Below are 18,224 nucleotides of genomic sequence, written 5' to 3' on the forward strand. Positions count from 1 at the left end.
CACACACACACACACACACACACACACACACACACACACACACACACACACACACCAGTATTTTCACTACTGTCTAGTTGTTTTCAAGTCTGACTCACTCTAGTCATCTTCATCCTGTCATCTTTAGTCAGCCTCATGTTTCATTCAGGATACAATTCTATCCCTAATCAAAGTCCTATGGAAAAAGGAAAGGCCGCTTCTAAATAAAAATGGTGGATGACACTGTTTGCTTCAGGAGGAGGTGAGGGGCCCTTGAGATTAAAGTCTGAGGTGCCTTCTGCATTGGCTTTGGAAATAAGTGGCTGAGGTCAAGGCAGCAAGTTCTGGGAGAAAAAGCCAAAGATAAAGAGTAAGTTCCTGTCATCATAGTGGTCCATCTAGTTCAGGATATTCATATGTTCAGATCAGGTCCTTAGAGGAGATCTGCTTTTTCTACTTTCCCATCAAGAATTCCGAAAGTGAGATTCTAAGAGCATAGGGATAGGGAGTGGAGTGGGGAGGGGGAAGGAGTCAAGAAAGATAGGAAGGGGTTGGGTTAAAAAAGGATTTAAATGCCAAACCCAAGATTTTATATTTGGTGATAGAGATGGTAAACTCAGTGTTTTAAGACAATCAATTTGGTTCCTGAGTAGAGGATAAACTGTATGGGGGAGAGAGGTTCTAAAGATAATGTCTATTCAGAAACAAATTTAATCCAGTCAATATACCAGATACAAGAGCAATTGTGGTCACTGGGCACTATACATGCATACATACATGCACAAGTATATGTTTGTAATGGCCATGTTAGCTTGGGTGTCAAATGTTCCCCCAAAAGTGCTTACAGCTCTTTTGGATGCTTTCATCTTGACAAAACCGTCATTCATAGGAAATGTGGCTTCTGTAAGAACAAGACTGGCAAGTTTCACACAGTGTTCAGCAAGGTCCCTGGGCATTGGGGATCAGTTCTGATCTACATGTCTGATTCCTGCCCCTAAAGATACTGGGATTGTCTCAGCTTCTATGCCTCAGAAGCTACTGATAATGGTTGGAACGGATGGATGCTATGCTTTCCTAGGGCTGTACCATCGCCCTGGGAAACTTTTCTAAAGCAATTTTTGATGTCCTCTCCAGAAGCTCTAGCTGCCTAATTCCAGATCAATGGAAGGGACTGTCCCCACTAACTGTCAAATATTAGGAATTCATCAATCATCTTGTAAAGACTCATCATATTTGATTATCTAACCAGAGAGTCTAGGCAGCAGCTGTGATTATTACAGAAATATTTTGTATGAACAAAGAACAAAACAAATTGTTACAGGAAAGAGGGAAAGAAGGAAGGAAATATGGAGGGAAAGGAAAGGAGAGAGGAGGAAATCAGGGAAGGAGGAAGGGGAAAGGGGACCGCGGGAGAGAAAGGGCTGTCCCCCAGGATTAGAGATTAGGATTATCTATCCCTATTTCGTCTTGCTAATTTATGTAACTGCTATTCATCTATACTTGTTTTGAAGATGCTAGTATCAAAGGAGATAATATCTGGTAATGTCTTTGTAATTATTGCATTATAGAAAGATTAGTTTATTGATGCTATGATTATTGCTATTGTTTTTCTACATACCATATACTATTTCTTGAAACAACTAGTGCCATCACTTTACTCCCTACTGGGTAAAGTAGAACAGCCTTTTATTTTATCTAAATTCACCTTTCTCGGACTCCAAGGGGGCTCCCACAGTTTTAGCATCTGGGATTTGGTGAAGTCACATTTCACTCTCTCCATCCCCTTCGTGATTTATTGACCATAATCACACCTGCTGGGATTTAGCTGTTTTATCCCCTATAGTCCTAGGGATTGATTGTTTAGAGTCTGCCTCCCTTAGGAATTAATAGCTCAGTGAGATATAAGTCAAGGTAAAATACAGATGGTTTAGTGTTTTCAGCTCCACTGTTTACCCAGACTTTCAGAAGGGGGTGTGTCCCAAAGACTTCTTGTTGTTTGTCCTTCATTCTTCAAGAGGACCATAGCATTGGGGAAATGACGCCATGATGTGCAAGTGAATTGCATTTAAGTGAGGGAGATCTGTGCAAAGTCACCGACTTCACTTTCACTTCCAGAGCCATCTAGATCCAGTGGCCAGATACAGATCAGGATGACTGGCATCCCAAAGTCCCATCCAAATAGAGTAATGGTAGATATATGTGTTCAGGAGCCATACAGAGCTGCTTCAGAGGAGATCCTTTGTGATAAATATTCCCTTTACACACCAGTCTTGAACTGGCCACAGTGCTGTGTCCTCCTGTTCTTATGTTTATACAACTCTCTCATTGAGGGGAAAGAGTCTGACTTAAGTGCCCAATCTTTGATGGGCTAGTGCTGATGTGTCATGGATATCTCCAGGCAATAATGTACCAACAAGGAAGATTTGTCATGTGATGAATCAATCTAAAGTCACTAGCCCCAACACTCTGACGTTAGTTACTCTTGCAATTTATAATCTCATTAGATGTCCTTGGGGAGAAAAAGAGATAAACCTCTCTCTTTAGTCCTGGATGCAACATTAATTTTATAAATCCTTGAATCCAGAGGTCACCAAGGAAATTATTTTCTAAATAAATAATTGGTGAGGTGAGATGCTAGAATGGAAAAGACTGATCATATTAGACAGTTGAGTTTCTAAGTAGAAATTGGCTCTGATTAGCCTTGTGTAGTCTTAAGCATGGGACAAAATGAGAATATGGAATTGAGCAGATATAGACATGACCTGCCTGGGAAGTAGCTACTCTTCTCTTTCAAGGAGAGTGAATATGTATGTCTGGTGAATAGTAAAGGAAGTCATTGCCATTGAGTTTTCTTTTTCCATGGTCTGATGTGCAACAAGGACTTGTGATGATATTTCCCATAACATTAGGAATATAGTCGAGCACAGATGATGCTACTGACCAACCATTAGTCAGACATATATTTTGAATTGTTTTTCCACTGCTCATCAATGAAGCAGAATGTCTTTATGGAACACTTCTATGCAATCCACACTGTCCTAGGCACTATGGGGGGAAAGGTGAGAAGAGATCATTCCCCTGTTCTCAAAAGGCTTGTAGTCTTGTTGGCAAAGAATAAGCAATCCATGCATGAAATCATTAGAGAACAATCTATGGGGTAGTGTGTGATTAAGTGATATGGAACAAGCAAAGAGGACAGAAGTAGTTCAGAGGGAGAAGAAATCATTGTTGGCAGGATCTTTTAGGGAAGACATTGAAAAAATAGAAGAGTATCTAGAAGACGACATCCATGATGGCAAAGACCCTGCTATGAGGATTGTTTGAAGGAATTTAGCTAGGTAAGCCTGAAGAAGAAAAAATGTGACAATAGTCTCCACATATTTATGGGACCCTCCTGAAAAAGGAAGATGAGCCTTTATTCTTCTTGGCTCCCAAAGGATATAATTAGAATATGATCTACTAATTGCAAAGAGTTAGATTAAGGCTCAACATAGTAAGAACTTTATGACAATTTTGCATATTTTTAAGTAGAATCTTCCACAGAAGCAGGGAGTTTGCCATTCCTGGAGGTCTGCAAATGAAATCTTAGTGACTCTTTGTCAGGACTGCTATAGAAAGGACCATTGTTTAAGTATGGATTGGACAGGTGGTCCAATGGATTCCTTCCAACTCTATGATTCTGTGATAAAAAATTGGACTAATTTTAGAAGACATAAAAGAAACAGGATTTTAGTTGGATCCTGAATTTGGATGGGGATAGAAACCAAACTGACTGACAGTAAAGATAAAGAGTTGGATATGTAGAGGAACAGTTCAAATTGTTGGGAAGTTCTTGTTTCCTTTCATATTACATCTCTATTTGCCTCTTTTTTTGCCTGCAACTCAAGCCCTTTGCTATTTGTTCTGCCCTGTGGAGCTAAACAGATCAGGTACAGCTGAACCTCTGATGCAGGTGTATTAGCAGTGGTCGCTGTTCGCAGGGATGAGAGCATGTCTATCCAGGACGCAGAATGTGGCCAACAATTTAATACTTTTCTCATAGGTCCCTGTTTCAAATTATCGAAACCCTGATCTAGACTTGGCTGCTTATGATCAACAAGGCCGTCGATTTGACAACTTTAGTTCTTTGAACATCAAATGGGAGTCCACTAAACCCTCTCTGGCCAGCATTGAACCCAGTCTGCCAATGCAGCTGATCCTGAAGGATGATGGGAGTGGCCAAAAGAAGCTTCATGGTAAGGATCCACTCCGGGTTGTGAGTTGCTTAGTGGGGGCATGGGTCAGTGTCATGGTCTAGAATCCAACTTCTTAAACTGTGGGTCACAACCTCACATGGGATCTTGTAACTGACAGTGGAGCTGTGAAATTATGATTCATCATCTATAAATGTTTGATGTGTATATCTATTTTATATACCTCTATACTTGGGGTCATGTAAAAAAAATTTAGGTGAAAAGAGGTCACAAGTGGGAAAAGTTTAAGAAAGCCTCATCTAGAGAATTCTTTCTATTATTTAGGGTAGTACTAGAAAAAATATGAAAAGGACTTTATCACTTTTATTTGGATATAAATATCTAGAATGTTGAACTGATTTCATTTTTAAGATGAAGTTGAGGGTTGTAATCCTGGGGGCTTGTTCTTTAATATTTTTTCTTCTTTCTTTTGTCAGGCTTACAGACTGTCTCAGTTTACCATGAATCAGGAACCACTGCAATTTCTGCTACAGCTGCTGGCTACCATCATTCTCATCTCAGCGCAGCCAAAATACAACTACCGGTACTTTCCAAGGGGGAGAAGTCTGGCGTGGTGGGAAGAAGGAAGGAAGAAGCAAGGATCATATGTTTCTTTTTTTGTCCTTTATCTGGGTCTTAACCAATATCCTTGTTTTCTTAGCTTCAGAGTGTTTGGGAAGTAGGGAATACTTTCTCTCTAAATTATTTCTCAAATAGTTATTTAAAAGTACTCTGTGTGCCTGGTGCCATGAGGGAAACCAAAATGGTGAGGTTGTAGATTCTCAGATTAGAAGCTGAAAGGGAGAGCGGCTGATCTGCCCACATGCACATTCACCAACTTTTACAAAAGAGGAAACAAACCCAGAAAGGACTCAGGTAAGGGCTCAAGATCCAGGAGGTTGTAAGCCCAGGTCCTCTAAGTATAAAGGTCATCTTTTAGGGACAATGAGGGGTGTGTGTGTGTGTGTGTGTGTGTGTGTGTGTGTGTGTGTGTGTGTGTGTGTTTGAGTCAGATACATTATAAATAACATTATAAATGTTAACATTATAAATCAGGATGTGGTTAAACATTTGAGGAAAGGAGATTGTGAGAAGCAGCTGCCGCTCTCTTTGTACTACAATGGCCTCTGCCCTGACCAGAGTGAGTCAGAGAAGTCTTTGTGGAAATAGCGAGTCTTGAGTTTGTCCCTGAAGGATGCTTAGGACTGAGATGGACCGAGAGATTGGGGATGGGAATTCTAAGAATGGAACAACAATGTGAGGAACGACACTAAGGAATGAAGGCGCCCTACATGGAGGAGAGCCAAAAGTTTGGCTGGAACGAGGGTGACATGGGGAGTAGTTGGAAATAAAGTTAGCTTGGATCATGGAGGGCCAAACAGAAGAGTCAGGACTTGATCCTGTGGATAATGGGGAGCCACTATTAGCTCTTGAGCTAAGAAGTGATGTCATGAAAGTGAGCTAAGCCCGTGATGGAGCATTTGCTGGAGGGGCCACTCGTCAGCAGAGGTCATTCCTCTGCTTCCATCCCCGTGTCTGGAGGGTGTTTGCTGCTGGGACCCCGAGGGGACAGATTTGTATCTTGTCTATTTAGGCTGCATCTGGCGTATTAGTTTGTTCTCTTTCTGGGACTGGAGTCCTGCCAACCATTGTGCCCAGAGGAAGCCGCCATGTGCTTGGCACGACCATCCTGGGCCAGAGGCAACGTACTGGCGGCTGTCACCAGACAGAACAGTGCTGTCCAGCCCAGAGCTTCCTAGTAACGCACCTGTCCCAGATCTGCTATCCATTCCACAGCGTTCCAGAACAGGCCTTGTTAGAGACGTGGCCATTTCTAGCCTGTTCCCACAGTGCTCAAATGAAGGAGCCTTCCACTATTGAGCCTTTCCTCAGCCTAAACAGTCGGGCTCCAGAATAGCAATCAATAAACCAATAAACATTTATTAAGCATCTACGATATGCCAGGCAGATGATGAGGGAACAAAGGCAAAAAACAGGCTGACAGCCTGTGGTTATAATGAGAAAGAGAATGAGAGAGAAAGAAAAAGAGAACTAGAGGGAGAAAGGGAGGGGAAAGAGAGAGAAGGAGAGAAAAAAAGTGGGAGAGGGAAAGAAAGAGAGAAGGAGAGAAGAGAAAGAAAGTGGGAGAGGGAAAGAGAGAATGAGAGAGAAAGAAAAAGAGAACTAGAGAAAGTGAGGGGAAAGAGAGAAGGAGAGAGAAAGTGGCAGAGGGAAAGAGAAGGAGAGAGAAAGGGGAGAGAGAGAAAGAAAAAGAAAACTAGAGAAAGTGAGGGGAAAGAGAGGAGAGAAAGAAAGTCGGAGAGGGAAAGAGAGAATGAGAAAGGGGAGAGAGAGAAAAAGAACAAGAGAGAGGAGAGAAAAAGTGGGAAAGGGAAAGGAAAAGAGAATGAGAGAGAAAGGGGGGAGAGAGAGAAAAAGAACTAGAGAAAGAGAGTGAGGGGAAAGAGAGAAGGAGAGAGAAAGTGGGAGAGGGAAAGAGAGGAGAGAAGAGAAAGTGGGAGAGGGAAAGGAAAAGAGAATGAGAGAGAAAGGGGGGAGAGAGAGAGAAAGAAAAAGAGAACTAGAGAGAAAGTGAGGGGAAAGAGAAGGAGAGAAAGAAAGTGGGAGAGGGAAAGAAGGAGAGAGTGAGAGAGAGAGAATACATACTCCACAATGTACAAGGTAATTTTGGGAAAGAAGACCAGAGGAGCTGGCTCTTCCTTCCCATTGGAAGAGGATAGTTGGGGGCCATGTTCTTTTTCACATTCACACAGCCATTTATTAAATAGGCACGATCCCTGTCCACTGTCCCTGTGAGGAGAGACTTTGGCAGGGAAGCAGCAATGGCACTGAAGAAGAAAAAGACTAACTCAAACCCAAGAACTGAGGCTGGCTGTAGAGGCTTTATCAAACTTGAGACCCAAGGCAGAACATTTTATTACTAATATTCAAAACACTTGTACAAGCATATGCTTTAAGAATTCAAAGCAGGAGACTAATAGTAACTAGCACTTATGTAATACTTTAAGGTTGGCAAAGTACTCTGTGTGTGTATGTGAATATGTGTGTGTGTGTGTATACATGTATATATACACACACATACATATACATATATCTATATATAATTTTATCCTTTAGGTAGGTACTATTATTATCCCCATTTTGTAGAGGGGGAAACTGAGGCAGATAGAATTGAAGGATTTGCCCAGGATCCTGCAGCCAGGAAGTGTTGGTTTGGATTTGTCTTTGGGATACCAAGTTCTATCCCTGTGCCCCCTAGTGGCCACACAAAGAGGACCATTAGAGGAACTGGCATTCTCAGAAAAATAGAAATGGGACCATCAGGGGATGAGATTTTATGATTAATTTCAATTCAGTTCGTCAAGCCCTCTGATAATTATTGGGGATATAAAGGCAAAAATAAAAAAGAGTTGAAATTCCCCTAGATGAAGGCAATGTGAATGCAACTAGTGAGATGGAAGACATGGCGGGAGAGGGACTGGAGCCATGGTCCCTTTGGGGAAGGATCCTCCAGGAAGCTCCCTCTGCCAGTACGAGCCGGTACCTTCTCTGTGACTTCGAGTGTTGATTAGAACATTGGGAGGGGGAAATAGGATTTTGCCAGAGTAAATATAGAGGGGAGGGGGCCTGTGAGCGCTGCTTTGGGGGAAGAGCTCTGGAAAGGCTGATTGTCGGTGATTCTCAGAGGCCATCTTGAATGCCAGGATGCGGGAATGTATCTTTGGGCTAATGGATTATTTGAGAAAGAGGATGACCCGGTGAAAGTGTATTATGGGATATTCATTTGGTGGGGATCGTAAGGATGAGAGAGATTATGGGTAATAGGACAGGTTTGGAGGCTGATATTGCCTGGTCAGAGGCGTGTGGGATGAGAGCCTGGGTCAGGAGAGGACGGATGAGCTGACAGAATGTTCACAGGAACGGGACTCTCACAGACTGACTTATTCGGAAGGCAGCGGTCCCGTCTGTCTTCCTCTCTCTGCAGCCCTTCCTTCCTAGGCCTAATGCGGATTTGTTCCAGTGCCCCACTAAGCGCCACTTCCCAGCACCAGGAGAAGCTGAGCGGAGCGGCGCTTGCTTTTGGTTCCCCGCCCGGTCAGCAGTAGCCCTGGAGCCGGGCCTCGCTAGCAGCCCTCTGATTTCTAGACGTGCGGCCGGCTTAGCCTGTCCTTCCATTTTCCTTTTGTTAATCCAACCGGAGTGAAACTGTAGTCCAAGAAGAGGGACAGGCAGACTGAATGACAGTCAGACTTCCCGCCTGGCCAGGGCGGTTTCAGTTCTGTTGTGGCCTGTGTCTGGTCCCCTGCACGGCAGGGCTAATCCTGGAAGTGCATCATGGCGGCAAGAGCCTCCGCTGTGGGGACGGGAAGTGGCCGGACCCGAGCCTTCCCTTTTCTGTTCTCCCTCCCCACCCCAGCCCTGCCAGGAGTACTGTATTCTCTTCCCTTCCCCTGGCCTCCGCTATCCCAGAACCCCCCTGGCTGGCCAGGTACCTCTGCCCCTTTGCCTTCTCACTTGCTTGGGCCGCTTGACTGCTCACAGAATAGAAATGAGATCGAGTTCAACAATTCCATTCCTTCTGATGATATGGAGGACTCCCGGGCATTTTCATCCGCCCTACCACTGCTCCTTAAGAGCCTTCAGACTTTCCTCCCCATCTGCCCTGTTCCTTTTACTACTAGAGTAACGCAAAGGCCTCTTAACTTTGCCCCCTGCCTCACGCCAGCAACTTCGCTATTTCCAGGGTTTCCATCATATATTGTCTACTTCGGTCACAACTTGGTTTTCTTCAGAGTTCCATTCGGCTCCGATTAGAGCAAGAACTGTTTACTTTCCCTATTTGTATCTTCAGCACTTTGCTCAGAGTTCTGAATATGGTAAACATTTAATAAGTGCTTTCTTCTTCATTCAGCTCAGGTGTATTAGGATGCATCTTTAGGATGTAACGGGTTACCCACAAAGTAGGAAGACCACTGCAGAAGATGCTGCAGAAGGTTGGACGTGAGACCCAGAAAGCACTGAGTTTCACTCCCAGCCCAATGCTGGCTAGCTGGACTGAGTCATTTTGCTGCTCTAGGATTCGGTTTCCTCCTTTATAATATGGAGAGAATAACATTTGCACTACTTCACTATAACTTCATAAGAATATAATAAGGAAAGCAGTTTATAAACCCCAAAGTGCTATATAATGTGAATTGCTTTTACTAGATCATTAATAGTATATAAAAGAGAAAATAAAAGGAATGAGGCAGAAATCCAATTTCTGGAGTTTGAAGGAACCTCAGAGTCCCTCATTTTACAGAAAGGATAACAAAGGACCAAGGACAATAAACGAGTGACCCAATGTAGTCGAGCCCCTGAGCTTAGAGTCTATAGCCCATGCTCTTTCCACTGCATTTGGACCCCTTCAGCAACTCCCCAGGGAATAATATCTGTAGTCCTGGGAGTCAGGTTGATGGAACTGTCTTGTGGCGCACCGAGTGTGCTTTGCCATCCTGGTTATCATTCCTGGTTTTATGCCCCATTAAAACTTAGAAGCTTTCTTTCTGGGCTCTGCAGTTCATGAGTCATTTTCCCCCTTTCAGTATGACTCTCTCGTGCCCGTCTCTGCCACCATCGAGCTGATTCTTGTGGAAGATGTGAAAGTGACCCCCCATGACATAACCATCTACAACCATCCTGGTGTTCAGGTAAAGCAGCGTGTTCTTCGGTCCACTTGTAACCTTGAGCGTCCCACTTATACCCAAGAGCTTCCGAAAAGTGAGGCCATCTGACTGCATTTTCTGATTCTCTCATGTCTCCTCGTCCTATAGGCCGAACTCCTCATTAAAGAAGGATCTGGGTACTTTTTCATCAACACCAGCATCACAAACGTTGTCAAAGTGTCTTACCAAGAAGCTCGTGGCCTTGCGATGGTAAGTGGGAGTTTCTAAAATAAATTCATTTTAATTCTTACGTAGGGACAGTTGCACTGTTTTGTAGGTGAATTTAGAGAAGAATATTAGTCATACAAAGCTAAAACTGGAAGGGAACTTAGGGATCTTACAATGCTATCCCTCCATTTTACAAATGAAGATACGGAAGACCATAGTGGGGAAATGATTCATCCGGTATCACGCAGTGCCAGATCTAGGACTGTCTCCCAGCTCCTGGTCCAATGTGCTTTTTTCTGTCATACAGGCTTTTTACTCTATAGATGAGGAATTTGAAGGTCCGGAGAGGTTTTGACTAGTCTAAAAGTATATACCTAGACTTCTTTCATTTTATTTGTTGATTTGTTTGTTTTAAAGAGTACTTAGTAGAAGAGCTGGGAACCTGTTCCCCTGGTTCAGAGTTCTATAATCTTATCTTACCACTTGCTACTTAAATCAATTTTGTGATTTCTGCATTTATATGGAAAATCCCTCATTTAAGGAAATTAAAGAAAATACAAGAGAAATTGTGCTCTGCTCTTCAGTTCCCTCTGTTGATTTTTACTCTCTCTACTATAGGTTATTTTGGGCTCTGTCCACAATCATGTCCTATGGATGGTGCTAAAGTCACAGTTTTCCTCTTCTCTATGGGGAAACATTGGCCCAAATCCTGATTGTTAATGGCTCCTCCTGGGACTGTCACCCATAAATCATAGAAAAGAAAAACATTCATTCTGCTCTTTGGAACAAATGGTCATTGTTGAAAAGAAAATGCTGGGGCTTTGGATTGCCTGAGGCTTGGGGAACAAGTCTGTTGTCTTCCTGTTTTAAAAACACATTTCATTGCTCTTCCTACTGAGCAAAAGAACTCTTTTGCTAAACTTTTCTCATCAAAAGAATAAGCCAAAAAAAACCCTAAATAATCCTGAAAGCTAAAAATATGCCTTATTTTTTCTTTCTTCTTAAGGTAAAAAAAAAAAAAAAGAAATCTACATAGTTAGCAAGAAGGTAAAGTTTCATAGTTATGAGCAATAGTAATAATAAGTAGATAATAGACGGGCAATAGTTATTTGTTGGTTGGTTGATTTTTTTAGTTGCTTTGTCATCCTGTGGGTGGCTTAGCATAATTCTTGGCTCTTAGCTCTGGAGAGGGAACCTAGAATCCTGAGGAATTTGGCAATAAATGGAGATGGAGCAGTCCTAGAGGAACACACTGATCAACTTCTCTAAACAAGTGAAACTTGCTGCATAGGCTAGTAGCTGTTTGTTGAGTAATGCTAGCTGGTGTCCTTGCTCTGGATTCTTGGAAACTAGTTGAAACAAAGATTTGTGTTGATTCATCGAGGCTATTGTTATAAGATGATAATCTCACTAGAATAAACTTCCTATATTTAGAATGCTGGTCTTTTATAAGGAGAGAAGGATTGTGAAATCCCATTTTCTTCCAGAATGACCATGAAATGATTGATCATGTATTTGCAGAAAAAAAAAATGTTGCTTCATTAATTCCTGGAGAGAATTAGCAGAGACTTGACCTGCCCAAGCAGCCTTTCTTGGCAGAGGAATTAGGGTGAGAAGAGAAAGCTGGAAGAATATTTATTAGAGAGTTGCTTCATATTGCCACTAATAGAAACTCAAAAGAATAAGGAAGCTGATAGAGTACCAGCCCAGCCCTCGAGTCAGGAGTTTTTGAATTCAAATCCAGCTTCAGATATTTGACATTTACTAGCTATATGATGCTGGACAAATCTCTTAATCCTGATTGCCTCCCTTTTACCACTCCACCAACCAAAGAGTCAGGAGACTTGTCCTTAAATCTTGATCTGGATACTCCAGATTTAAATAAATTCCACTGATAACTACCAGTTAGTTCTTCTAATGGGGGGATAAATAGTATAGTTAATAAAGTACTTTACTTCGGTGAAGATCTGAATTCTAATCCTACAACAGATATAATTCTGGACAAATTACTTGAACTCTTTGTGCCTCAGTTTCCTCATCTGTAAAGTATACATAATAATAACAAGAAGTGTCTTTCAGGGTTATTGTGGAAACCAAATGAGATTTATATTTGTAAACCTTAAAGTACTCTGTAAACCTATTATTATTATTATTAATTATATAAGATTTATTATATATAAAATAAAGTTTCATCTACCAAGCTGGTAATATTTTAGAACTATATTTCTCATCAAAATAAAAAGAAATCTTAAATAATTCTGAAAGCTACACAAATAATACTGTATTTTAAAAATAATAATCCCTTATATGTGTATATATATATATGTCTTTTATACTTATATATAAATATATATATATATTTATATGTATATATGTCTTTTATATTTATATATAAATATATAAAAGTCTTATATATATATATAAAAGACTTTTAGCTTTTCAAATTACTCTGACATATTATTTTATATGTCATTTGATGCACAAAGCAATCCTCTTACTAGCCTTGGAAAGTTTTATTATCCCCATTTTACAGATAGTGAAATATAAGCTGTAAGAAGTTCAGTGACTTGCCAGAGATGACAGAACTTGGAATAGAATTGAGGTCTCCTCATTCCTATCGTGTCACTCTTCTTCCAGTTGTTCAGTCATCATCAATTGTGTTCAACTCTTCGGGATTCCTTCTGGAGTTTTCTTGGCAAAATATTGGAATGGTTTGCCGTTTCCTTCTCCCGCTCATTTTATAGATGAGGAAATGGAAGCAGGCAGGATTAAATGACTTGGCCAGAGTCACACAAGTACTAAGTGTCTGAGACCAGATTTGAACTCTGTCCACTGACCCACCTAGCTACCTCTTTTTATATCATTAAAGATATGATTCTTCTCTTTTTTTTTTAATCAATAGGAGAGGTGTGTGTTATTTATGTGTGTATTTGTGTGTGTGTGTGTGTGTGTGTGTGTGTGTGTGTGTGTGTGTGTGTGTGTGTGTGTGTGTTGCTTGTGATATAAGCCTACAGAAGTTTCCTCTGGTGAGAAAACTTCAGTTATCACTGTTAAGGAGGACTTTTGCTGGCAGAAAGACTGACCCTTGAAGTTGGTTGAGGGGCTCCAATTTTGAAGTAGAATATTAATTGAGGAGTTGGGTCCCAAGTATGGCTGGGCAGGTATACCTGTGTCTTTCTCCTGAATCTTCCTAATGAATCTGTCTACATAGAAGTTGGGCCAGATGCTAGTCACGTGGGAATGAGACTAATTAGCACCAGAAGCTCTGAAAACCCGTTTGGGCAGATTCATGGTGGGCATCTATGCTTAGAGTTAGGTTAGGACAGATAGGAATGAGGAAAACGTAAAAGGGACTTTCTCCTGCACATTTGGGGCTAGTTAGGCAAGTTTAGCAAAGTGTCAAAGCACGAGTATCCTCAGCTAAATCCAGAACCTTCCTGGGTTCCTTTTCCCTTGAGGATCCTAGTTTCTTCAAACATCATGTTTCTATCTCATACATATGAATATTCTCTGACTCACAAAGAACAAGTTTACCACTATCCTGCCACCTGCCCCCAGAAAAGATTTGATGCTTTTGACAATGAGATCCCACTCTTCTGTTTCCCTCCCAATGATACTTTGACAGGTAACACCTAATACAATACATTGGCAGAATAGTGTGTTACACATCACTCCAGTCCCTGACCTCTGTGTCCCTGATATCTCCATGTTTAATTTTTGATCCGTTGCCTTTGGCTAGTGGCTCTGGCTGTATCCCATATACCCATAAGACCCCGTTAGAAGAAAGATGGTCTTTACTCCAGGTAGCAATACAATTGAACGTGAAAATTCTGTGAGATGGTTTTTGCCACTTCCACGAAGTATTTTTTTTCCCACATGGTGTTGATAATCTGTCACAAGTCCTAACAGCTTCTTTCCTTGGTTGTTTTTGAAGGTAGCTTACACATTTTCTTGGCATTTCAGGAGCTAATTAGCAGTGTTCTCATTTCCCTTAATCACAGAGACAAGAATGCCTACAACAACTCTTCAATTAGTTTGAAGAAAATGTCCCTCTTACTTCCTACCAGCATATACTCAAACGCCATGAATGGCTTAAGACTTCTTAATGACTTATGAAGCAATGTACTGGGGTATAAAGTCTGGAGACCCCTAAATTTCACCTTTGCCATGTATAATTAGCATGCGTCTCTTGTCTAAGAGCTTTTCTCTAGGGCTCAGTTTCCTTATCTCAAAGAAAGAAAATTAGTCTAAGCTCTATCTGCCTTTAAGAACTTATGAACCTTGAAAAATTACCCATGCATATGTTTTGTCAATAAAAAGCTATAATAAAAAAAATTTTAAATAGAGAAAAAGAAGAACTTATGAACCTTTGGAAAGAAGCTATATAAACATTGTTAGAGATATTTTTTGCATGTATGGGAAGTGGTCACTCAGTGTTCTTTACTGATATAATAGAAATTCCCAATTAGTGAAAATAGCAAAACTCTTTTGGGAGACAATAAAGATTAGAAGAATTCTATATCATCAAAACCAGAAAGAAAAAGATATTAGAACATAGGATGGTACAGGGAAAAGACCATTCGGTACAGAATGTTAGAGCTGGGAGGAACCTCAGAATATCAGAATGGGAAAGGGACCCTAAAACACAGAATATCAGAAGTGAAAGAAACCTTGGAATATAGAATAGCAGTATTAAAAGAAACAGCAACCCCCTCCAAAAAAACCAAAAACAAAACACCTTATAAGACTGGAATGACAGAGAGCTAAAGTATCTTATATTTATAGTGGTGTCAACTCAAATCCATATGGATTTCTGCAGATTGCATTAGAAAACCAAAATTAATATTTATTAATTTTGATAAACGTTTCCCAATTACATTTTAATCTGATTTGGCATAATGTGAGTTTGACACTTCTGCCTTAGAATACAGAATGTCAGATTTAGAAAGGAAACCTAGAAGATACAATATCATAGCTGGACAAGAATCTTAGACTACAGAATATTTAAACTGGAAGAGGACCCATTGGGAAAACAAGAAACAAAAGCCTAAGGCCTAGTGAGGCAAAATTCAAGCTCACAAACAAGGTGTAGTTGGTGGCGGAGATGGAATTTGGATGTGGGTTTTCAGATTCTCATTCCAGTGCTTTACCCAGGGTGCCATGCTTAGCTTATGGGGTCACCTTCCTTTGTCGTCACTGCCGTCTTCATCATCAGTGGTGACTCTTCAGTCAGAAGCAGCATGGGATTTTTGATAGAGGGCTGACCTCACATTTAGGGAGACCTGCCTCTGACCCATATTGACTTTGTGAGTCTGGGAAAGCACTTAACCACTTATCAATTTTTAAAAACCTATATTTGGCTGAGCAGGCGCTAACCAACACTGGTGGCGAGTTTCCTATGAAATCACTGATTCGGTCCTGGTCCTATTGTTGGTTTGCTGAAGAAAATTTGTAGCTGATTCAAACCTAAGGTTTCTTTCTAAAATGGAGTTCTTTCCAGTGGTGTTGTTTTTTAATTAAGAAAAAAGCCTTGGAAGCTGAAAATTGTGTAATTATTGAGTAATTATGTATAATAACTTCACTTTAATCTCAGTACCCACCCAGAGAAACCTTCTCAGCATTTCTAAGGGTGCTGGATGAGCTATTGTTCCTGCCACTGCCAAGACCTTTCTGACTCCGGGTTATTTTCATATAAACACAGCGCTGTGAGCTCCAGGCAGTAGATTGCCCACCGGACTAGAAAATGCAGAAGCCGTGCCTGGTATTATCCCCCACAGACTTCTGAAGACTACTAAGTAGTGACGTCAGAGCTAGACTTTTATCTGCACTGAAGCTCTGGTGCTATCATGCAAGATTTATAAGAACACCGAAGGAGTTCAGCGAGAATATAGAAAATGCAAGCTGATTGCTTCAATGACATTTAAAATTTTTTATAGGTGAAGAAACTGGAACTTCACAATTTGTCTACAAATGCTTAATAGCAAGGGGCAAATAGCAGGTGCACTTCCTGATAGAGAAAGGGAAGCTGAGATAATTGGTAGAACCCTAATAGTGGGGCAAACGCTTTGGGTTTAGAGCAGGAATGATTGACTCTCTGTCTCCATTTTAACCGGCATCTCCGAGTATCTCCTCAACTCCACACTTCACTTTGCCTATAGGATGCAGTATTATTAAATAGCAATAATACATGCATCTTCCATGAAGAGATGACAGGATTTTCCCTTAGGCTCAGTCTTCACAGACATTCTCAGGTGGCACTTTCAACACTTAGAAATTAGAATTCATTCGGAATGATGACTTTTTCCCCCAGATTAAAATTCCACTGTAAATTAGAAAAAAAATGAATGAGCATAAAACACCCATCTTCTTGCCACCGCTTGCAGATAGATGGTTTGAAATCCTTTCTGCGAGGGAACTACCTTAGAAGGAGTAGTTCATTTTGTGTTCCCATTTAAAGTTTACATAGCTGCTTCCCTGAAAATGAACACCTCCGATCCTTCTTTAACATGGGCTTGTCAGCACTTTAACTCACTTGTGTATCTTGTATAATTTCGGCATATTCCAGTGAACATCCCTGCTTCTGACTGAATTAGTGATGTGGTGGCTTTTGCAGTGTCTCAGGAATTAGGTTTTCAAATTATATTTTCAGAGAAAGCACTTGGTCCTTTTTTTAAGACATTGCAAATATAATAGGCTCTGGTGAATTTCCTTTGGACAATTCAGAAACCTAATGGTAGTTGGACCTGACTTCTTAGTCTATGTTTAATATTGGGTTCCTGGAGTGAGGGCTCACATTACAGGGATCTCATTATTTCTTGTGATATGCACTAGGGGACCTTACCTCATATATCTTAAACCATTATGTGAAATGATTCAAGCACCATCCACCCAGCTACATTATTGAGTCAACTGCACTTACTTTCATCTTGTCAGATGGCCTTGCTAATACCTTAGATTGACTGTTGACACAGGATCTTTCCATTATTGGCACATTTTTTAAAAGTACTTCATGCTGTTCTCTCAGTGAACTGACCTTCCAGTGAGGATCTCTTCTCCAGAGTGACAATGAGCTGTCTGCTTACAGGAGGCAGCTATTTAAGTCAGGACCTTAAGGTGAAAAGGAGGGCTTCAGAGCATAATGTGCAGCTGTCTCTAAAGAAGTCATACATGACACCGAGAGCGCTGGGATTTGGCTGTCAAGAAATTTCAACTTATAAAGTCACAGATCTAGGGGTCAGCTGGTCCATTTTTTGTACATCTGGAATGACTTCTTTTAAGCTCCCCCAAACAAAGGACTACTTGAGTGAGAGAACTTGGGAATGAAAAACTGGTGGGATAGGAATCGGAAGACTGTGTTATAGGATTGGCTTTGTCACTTACTTAGTAGTCATGCAATTTTTGGAAGAAAGATGGTTTGATGCCAGAGAGGAGAGTCAGAACTGATGTTAGTAGTGATAAGAAGGTAGAGTTTGGGTTGTTATTTTTAAAAAAAGTACTTCCCAACAATGAGAGTGTCCAAAAATGGAAAGGATTGTCCATCACCAGAAGTAACTGAAGGGAAGCTGGACAACTACTGTGTAGAAATCTCATAGAAGACATTCATCCTTCAAATTCTTTAACTTTGGACAAGGCACATTAGCTTTTAAATCTTTAAAAATTGATTGGATGATATATACCAAACTGGGTCTTAAAGAAGAAATATGAAAATACTCTTCCTTCTATTTGCAGAGGTGAGGTACCACAATATGGAACAGTCAGTGTTTATGGAATAGATTTGGTTCATGTACTGATTAACAGCTGAAATGAGTTTTTTCCCCTTTTTGTGATTGTTTCATGTGATTTTTTTGGTGATTATTTGTGTGATTTGTGATTATTATATATGCTGCCTCTGAGCAAGGAAAGGGACTGAAATGAGTTTTTTTTCCCTTTTTGTGATTGTTTCATGTGGTTTTTTTGTGATTATTTGTGTGATTTGTGATTATTATATATGCTGCCTCTGAGCAAGGAAAGGGAAAGAAACATTACATAAGGAAGGTGATATAAAAACAATATCTTTATAAAATAAGATGTTCAATGAGTTGGAGGAGATTATAGCCAAGATCCCTTCTAACTCTAAAAT

At 40.7% G+C, this 18,224-nt stretch overlaps 1 protein-coding gene across 3 annotated transcripts in view; it reads left to right on the top strand.

The window, feature by feature from the left end:
- NUP210 (nucleoporin 210) overlaps positions 1 to 18,224 on the top strand; it is a 151,600-nt gene that overhangs the window by 87,738 nt on the left and 45,638 nt on the right. For all 3 annotated transcript variants that reach the window (XM_074283676.1, XM_074283675.1, XM_074283677.1), the window contains exons 17-20: positions 4,022 to 4,214; positions 4,649 to 4,755; positions 9,818 to 9,922; positions 10,046 to 10,147. In XM_074283676.1, the coding sequence (XP_074139777.1) occupies positions 4,022 to 4,214; positions 4,649 to 4,755; positions 9,818 to 9,922; positions 10,046 to 10,147 (507 nt within the window). The remainder of the gene's footprint in view (positions 1 to 4,021; positions 4,215 to 4,648; positions 4,756 to 9,817; positions 9,923 to 10,045; positions 10,148 to 18,224) is intronic.

The sequence above is a fragment of the Sminthopsis crassicaudata genome, chromosome 1 (assembly GCF_048593235.1).
Source record: "Sminthopsis crassicaudata isolate SCR6 chromosome 1, ASM4859323v1, whole genome shotgun sequence".
Taxonomy (NCBI): Eukaryota; Metazoa; Chordata; class Mammalia; order Dasyuromorphia; family Dasyuridae; genus Sminthopsis; species Sminthopsis crassicaudata.